Raw genomic sequence first — 8,086 nt, 5'->3', positions numbered from 1 at the left:
TATTGGCAATCAGAGAGGATTTTATGTTTGTCAATAAATGTATCTAATCTGTTATTAAAGAGTTTTTCCAGAATTTTTGAAAATTGTGACAACAGAGAAACCGGTCTATAATTTGTGAAGTTGTGCTTATCACCAGATTTATACAGTGGAATAACCTTTGCTATTTTCATATTATTGGGGAACTAATCATTATATGATGTTTTGTAGTAAATGATTGCACTTTTAAATAAAAATATATGTATTCTGATGCGATTCTGACCTGATGTGCCAGTGGATTGGAGACCTCTCATCATCTGTCTTCAGAATTTTAAGTGACAAATTAAGCGCATCGCAGGACTTTTACTATGAAAGGAACAAACGGAAATACCCCTCTCCTCCCATTCCGTCCAGTTCATTTCCACTGGTCATCCTATGTATCGTTCCGGGTAAAGGTAGTGTGCTAATGGTGGAAAGATGAGTCAAATCCAAAGATTAAAAGTGTTTGTTTCTGAGCGGTTAACCGCGGCAGCTTCTGAAATATTAGGTGCTATTGAAAAAACAATAGCGGATTATGAGGAGAAGACTTCCCGCTTGAAGGAAGAAAACGATCGCCACCGCTCTCTGCTGGACATGATCCTCAAATCCAAGTTAACAGAGACAGCAGGTTGGTCTGTCCGAACGACGCGGGTAATGGTTGTGCCACCTAATGTTAATACCAATGGAAACGGAGCTGCTGGGGCTGAAAGCAGTGTTTTGAAGCCAATATCTTAGAATTTGCTTTAGTCCACTCTAGCTGAACGTGATGTTAGTCATCCCCTATCTGCTAGCAGTACGTAACAATGCAATGTCTTTTAGCCAGCTAAGCTAGCGATTACCCCTGAACATTAATGCTAACTTAGCTTCAAACAATCCAAACATTGTGCCTTTGACAGACATTGGTGGGTAATGCTCGCGTTACACATTTTCTGACAATACCGAAGATAGTGTGACGTTATTTTTTCTGCATTATGGTTTAACTACAATAAGTTGGTTAAAACCATAGAGGTGTTATGTTTAAAACTGTAAAAGTGATCGTACCTTCAAAGTAGCCCTGTAGAGGGCACTGTTCAGTTATTTTTAAGCCGATCCATTCCATGAACACAGAGTAAGTCTATACTGAATTAATGTCACTTTCGGCTTTTCCCGTTAGGGGTCGCCACAGCGGATCGTCACACTGACGTTGCGCATGTTGACATTTGGCACGTGTCCTTCTTGACGCAACCCTGACTCGAACCCGGGCCGCAGCGGTGAGAGTGCTGAATCCTAGCCTCTAGTTTATCAGGGACGAACAGTAGGTCTATACAAAAGTGAATAAATTCGAATAATGGCAGCTTTGACTTTAACATGAAATACTCAGATTAATTTATAGTAAGTGATATAAAATGGTAACGTCTAATTACTAATTCGGATACTTTGGTGTCATTTTACCAGCTCAGTAAAAGTCTCAAGAAACCAATGCTGAAATATGAAATGGAACATAACAGAGTATCATAAATTTTAATCCCTGTAATATATGAGTATTGTTTTCTTGAGACTTTTTAATACTGAGCAGGTAAAATGACAGCAAAAGCAGAAATATCAAATATAATTTAATGTTCAGGGGTATTAAGAAAAATATGATGCAGTAAAAAGGATTCATGAATCTAAATTAATTAAAGAGTACTGTGAAGTCAAATGCCAAAGTTGCTGTTATTGGAATAGAAAAACTGTAGCATTTTTTATTCCCAGATTTACATGAATAAAGGATTGTATATAGATGGGGGGGGGGAATACAGCACAAACCATACACCAGTAAAGCACAACAGCATAATAAAGTTATTCAGCATATTTTGAGGTTTTTATTTGAGTTCAGAATGACTAATAAACCATTCTCTTATTTCACTTGGCATCCCTTTGATAACCCTTAAGAGGCATGGTCAAAGGGCCCCTAGAAAATGAGATGGTACATCTAAAGGCTTTTATACTGATATAAAAAAAACTATCATGAGCTGCGGTGTGATGAAGCCATAGTATGCAATTTGTAAAAGGGCCAACTGCAAACAGAGGATTTCTCCCACTAATCTCAACAAGCCATTATTTTTCTTATTGCTTATTTCTGGGATTTTCCATGTACTTCTGTGTCAATGAAGAGACAATATATAGTAATAGCATAGTTTCAAATTTTTATATTTAAAGGAAACCTATTACCATTTGGACTATAGCTATAGAAAGATACGAGTATGGCGTAACACCTGTCAACAATGCCACACACACAAACAGTTTTTAACACAGTGTAACTTCACTTTATCCTCAAGACGTTCATACTTGTTTTTTCCTGTATCAGGTCATGCCAACAAAAGTTCGCCTACTCCTGCTGGTCCAAGTGCATCAGATTCAGCTTCTCCCCAGAATGCCAGGAAATCTCTCACCTCCTCCAGTGGTAGGATTTACATCTGACATTAAATTATTCTCTTCAATGTAATCAACTCATTAAGCTCCTATGTTAAGTCCTGTCTCCTCCTCCCACCAGTGCTTTATCAGTCAGTACACTCTAAGACATGTTATAACTGTTGACTGTAACTTGTTTATTAAATTAGATTCATCTTTTGATTCTTGCAGACTTGCAGAATGTTTTCACCTCACGCACCGACTTTCTCAAGTTTGCAGCCAAAGGAAACTGTCCCTACTGCCTCAGAAAAGTTGAATCCACTGAGACGCATTTGACAAAAAGGCATTATCTGTTTGCTGTTCATTATATTGACGATGGCACTGGTAAGTTTTATTAGCATCAAAATCAAAACTTGAACTTCTAAAAACACACTGAGGAATTGCATTCTGTCTTGTTAGTCACACTGTGATACTTTTATAAATATTTGAATGTGAGTAGCTTTTATTGTATCCTGTTGGATACTTTAACAGGCTTAAGAAAGCAGAAAATCTTAAAGTACCATACTGGTATTTTTTCTTTTCAGAAAAATTTGTTGTACCATGTTTGTGCAAAGACAGAATCCAGGGAAGAAGTCACTGGCACTGCCCATATTGCAGAAGGATAATTTATCGGAAATATAACTTTGAGGCACACTTATTGAAACAACATGGTATGTGCAGTTTCTTGGCTTTTGTGTTATTTTAGAATATTGCTGTTTAGTTGTAGAAACACATGTTCAATTCTGTTTAAGACAACTTGTGTAATAGTGCTGTCACTGTTTATTTTCACTGAATACAAGTAATTATTGACTTCTGTCTGTTTACAGGATATACAATTCTACAGCAAAGTCCAGATGCAGGTTAGTTTACAGTATGCCTGATGTTCCTCAGTTGTTCACAAATGAAGAATAATCAGCCATTCAGAATAATGCTTTGAATACAGTTATGTATGTAAATAAACACATGTAGCACCTTAATACCTGTGCATTCAGCTGTTGCACAGTAAACTCTGATTTGAAATAACTTCTCATTACACAAATGTAGATTTAGGGCATTAAGTTATTTGGGTTTCTAACACATACTTGGCAGTCTGTCACTGTAACAGTATAATAAAATGCATGAATGTGTTCTTCCCGCTAGAGATCAATCAGCGCTCTGCTAAGCCTGAACCTTGGTGCCAGCAGGAGCTTGGCAGCCTGGACCAGGATGACCAGGAGGACCAACAGGCCTTACTGCCGCTTCAAGTTAAAGAGGAACAGGATGTGTGGACACAAGGTGTCGTGAAAGATCATGATTTACTGAACTTAACCTTCACTGCAAAGTGTTAGTACAGCCCATGTAAATGCTTGTGATGTGAACAACTGACAGGTTTTTTTTCCCCCCCTTAGTAAGTCAACCAGAGTTGCAGTGCTCAGAGCAACTGCAGATCGAAGGCGCTGGCCTCAGCATCATCTCTGTCCACAGTTTTATCCAAGATATCAGCGAAATCGACATTGAGCAAAGCTGCAAAGAACGTCTTCCCAAGTCTGCAGCTCTGCCTCTGGAAACTCAGTCTGATGGTGGCACTGGTGAAATGTTGCAGCCAGCTGTGGAATCTCAGCATACCACTGAAGTCGACGCTGTTGCTGAGAATAAAAGCAGTAGCAAAAATGAGAAGTGGAAGAAGACCCATATACCTTGTTCAAGTTTAAAGGAACTCGGTTCAAAATGGAAAAAGCATGTGAAAAAATCTTTACCCCTCATAAGTTTAAATGTAAAGAAATCAACACAGTTTTCAGCCAGTCAGGATCCCACAGGTCCTCACTGTTGTAAAGCATGTGGAAAGATTTTCCATTATATGTACACACTGAGGACACATGTGCAAACACACGCAATGGACAAAATCCATATCTGTGGAATTTGTGGAAAACGTTCAGCGTCTAAAGAAAGTTTCATCCAACACCTGCAAATTCACACCAAGAAAAACAAATGCAGTATATGTGGCAAGCAGTTTTCAAATCATTCCCGTTTGAAACAGCATAGGAGGTTTCACAGACCAAAGGGTCTCAATGTTATGTTATCAGCTTAAAAACCACAGTTGACTGAAATCCTATAGTTGTCATAAATGCATCAAATCCTGGAATCATTATTGGAATCCTACAGTAAAATCTACTAAGTGGTACTTGCTAGTTCACTTTGTGCTAATGGGAGAAATGACTTAGTTCCCAGATGAACATTATTTTTTATTGTTGGATTTTTTTTTGTGACAATTTGTAGGTTTAACATAAAAACACTTAAGTCGATTGTTTTCTTCCTCTTTTGGAAAGTGTTTAAGTGAAAGGCTTTAGGTAGGCCTAGTCACCAAACTCCACCAAACAGATTGTATTATTGACAGATGCAGTGCCATTAAGATCATCCCCAGGATTTAGATGAAATCTGGTTTAAATTCAAGGAATTATCTCTTTGTATCTACAATAAATTATTTAAATATTCTGTTGTGCCTCTGCATAACTAACATATCCAGTTATCTCGAATCAATATTTGAGCTAATATTTCTGAGCTTGTATGATAAACATTTTCCACATCACAGTATCAGAAAATATATTGACACAGTGACTACGTGACACCTGTGTATTGCACTTTTCTATATCAATAATTGAATAAAAATGTACTGGCACTGCCACAAAAACCTGTAGTGACTCCTGGACTTGAATTGACAGTCCGTGCGGTCAGTGAGTGTTTGCTATCGGTTCGGTGACTTGTGTTTTGGTCCCAACTTTTTCGTTTAATAATTTCTGTCCCATGATGTGGTTAATTTGCCCATGGTAGGAAGGAAGGAAGAGGGGAAGCAGCACCGTTTGGCTCCAGAGTCTGTTCTCATTCAGTTCTCTCGGTTAATTTACAGTAACTCCCGAGCGAGTTATTGCCTTCTTTTACACAGGGAATATGGCTGTGTTGAAGATACAAGACCAGGTAACGTTATCTGTCTAGCTAACATTCAGCCTTACGTAGCTAACTCATTGGTCCCTCTTAACATACAACTAGTTTGCTTTCAATATTTAGCTATGTGTAGTCAACACCATGTCACATTGTTCAGTTTAGTATCGGCATGACTTTACTAACACTACACGTCTAAGTTGATTTATGGTAACTTAAGGCACTCAATAAGTGAAAACTTAAAACGGCTCTATCAGTCAGGCTAACGTTGCTTGCGGTTGCTGTCATTCTTATCGTTAACTCATAGATACGTTAGCTAACTAGCTAACGGGAACCAGCAAACGGAGACAAATGAATCGGGGACCATGCAAACGTCATGTCACCTGTTGCCTGACGATAGCGTAACCTAGTTGAGTTAAAACGGCCGATTTCTTAGAAACTCAGCGGGAGTACGGCTGTTTGCAGGTTTTCTTCTGGATTTTTTAAAATGCTGCTGTTTATTTCTGGTGGCATTGACTATTGAACACAGCTGGAGAGCTTCGAGGTTAACATTGTGACTAATTTACACGCTTTGCTAATCTAAATTAGCTACTTGAACTCCTAGCCGACCAGACTTATGACCTTTCCCGCTGTACGATTACTAATGTAAAGCCAGTGGATCATATAATCTTGAATGGGATTGCGTTATTTCCGGATAAACAGACTGAAGGCCGATTTTCAGTCCTGGGAGTCTGCTTTGTCAGCCGTCTCAGCTCCCTGCAGATTCTCCCTGGGGCAGCCGTGGACAGTCACCTGTTGCTGGAGATTTTAAAAAGGCTGTCAAACTAAAAATAGGTGGTGCTGGCTCCATAGGCTTCGGCTGAGTTCATGAATTAGACACTATCCCCCAGGCTCAGATCGGCTGTTGTCAACACTGCTGGGAACTAAAGGCAGCAATACCTCGGTCATTGTAGTGGGCATCACTAAACTAGTGGATTTAATCCTATTTTTTGTCACACAAATTAAATAAATAATTTAAGTGTTTTATTTTTATTTTATTTTATTTTCATCCATTTGGGATCTGGGCGCTGCTGCCGTTTGGCTCATTGACTTAAGTCCAGATCTGTTTGTGGACATATTTAAGAAGTAGAGGGAAGTGATTAATTAGGAAAACAATTTAATTAGTGTTTCCATCAGCAGAAATTTTGACATTTTTGAATTATTAATAATTCAAATATAAGTACAAATGCCACATATTCCTTGGCTACAGCTTTTAAAAGATATTTTGCTCTCAAATCCTTTTTTATATTGCAGTGAATTGAGTGCAGTTGTTTTGTTCCTGTTAATGAGACCTTTCAATTTAAGGCTAGTTTGGGATTGGTTGACCTGCTATTGGTGATATGGGGCCATTATTACAATTTACACACCAAATGATTTTTCAATAATTAAAATAATTATAGAAACATAATTTAAAGATAATGTACTGTATGTTATTTGCACACATTGAAAAAATTAGAGTTGGAAAAGTGCTTAGAAATACTATTATGTGTAAGTTGAGAACTGGCCAATATTGATATAACAAAACACTATTTTGTAGCTCAGTGGAGTTAGGTAAACTTCTATCAAAGTGAGTCAAAGAGTGTGCATCTTTGTAGCCTGTCCTCACTAACCAACTGTCCAGGCAGTCAACAGGCACACAGCAAACGGAAGAGAGTGTGTGTTTAGATCCTGCTCTCAATTCTCCATTGTTCTCTCTAGTGCTTGCTGACAGAGAAATGGACAAAGGGACAAAAATAGTCACACTGAGAGAGCAGGACTGGAGATAGGAGCATGTGTCACTTTTGCCGAAGGCTTCTGGTTGTCCTGTGGGTGTCCTGTTGCTTATGAAGATGCCTGGGTATCTTCTGCTCATGCTAAGAACACACAGAATAATAACATAAGATCAAGTATACAAGAGAGTGTATTGTAGTTTTGTGTGTATTTTCTTGCCTTGGGCTTGTCAGGTATGTCGTTTATGCATGCTACAGCAATATGCTTGTCAGTTGCTGGTGGTCAAAGAGCCTTATAGTGCTGTGGAACATCTTGTTTGTGTATAAGCAAAACGTGTACAATAGGCATACAGAGCAACTGCATGTGGAAACACACACTGCCAAGCCAGCACTTGTTCTTCAGACACCACCACAATCTATATAAAATATAGGCTAATTTAAAAGTAAGAACATGTTCACTATAGTTGCTTACTAAATTGACTATGGTAATAAATACATTATTATTAAAAAATTAGTGAAAAGTAGTACCTTTCAGATTAGGATAACACAGTATAGCCTCATGTGGCAAGGCCTGCAGCACATCACAGACTACAGGACCACCACCAGTATCATCAGCTCCACAGACAGCCTGTCGGATGACCTCAACACCTACACCCGCTTTGAGACCTCCAGCCACAGCACAGAGAGGAGGCACACACACACACACACACCACCCAGCCCCCCAACTCCTTCCACTAACTGTGTCACCAGGCCAGGTGCGCACAGTCCTGAGGAAGATCAACCCCCACAAAGTGGCAGGACCGGACAACATCCCTGGGAGGGCTCTCAGGGCATGTCCCAGCGAGCTGGCTGATGTTCTCACCACCATCTTCAACCTTTCCCTCAGCCAGAGCATCGTCCCCACCTGCTTTAAGACCACCACCATCATCCCCCTACCCAAGAAGAGCCCGGTCACCTGCCTGAACGACTACAGGCCAGTGGCACTCACCCCCATTATT

General features: G+C 39.4%; 1 protein-coding gene across 1 annotated transcript in view; it reads left to right on the top strand.

Moving 5' to 3' along the window:
- Window positions 1–4,042: 4,042 nt before the first annotated feature.
- The window catches only part of LOC109968112 (serine/threonine-protein phosphatase 6 regulatory ankyrin repeat subunit A-like), a 24,508-nt gene continuing 20,464 nt past the window's right edge, over window positions 4,043–8,086 (top strand). The window contains exon 1 of the mRNA XM_020614151.1: window positions 4,043–5,376. Within this exon, the coding sequence (XP_020469807.1) occupies window positions 5,350–5,376 (27 nt within the window). The 5' untranslated portion in view covers window positions 4,043–5,349. The remainder of the gene's footprint in view (window positions 5,377–8,086) is intronic.

This window comes from Monopterus albus, unplaced genomic scaffold (assembly GCF_001952655.1).
Source record: "Monopterus albus unplaced genomic scaffold, M_albus_1.0 scaffold143.1, whole genome shotgun sequence".
Taxonomy (NCBI): Eukaryota; Metazoa; Chordata; class Actinopteri; order Synbranchiformes; family Synbranchidae; genus Monopterus; species Monopterus albus.
The sequence above is the reverse complement of the archived record's forward strand: the minus strand, read 5'-3'. Positions and strand labels throughout refer to the sequence as shown.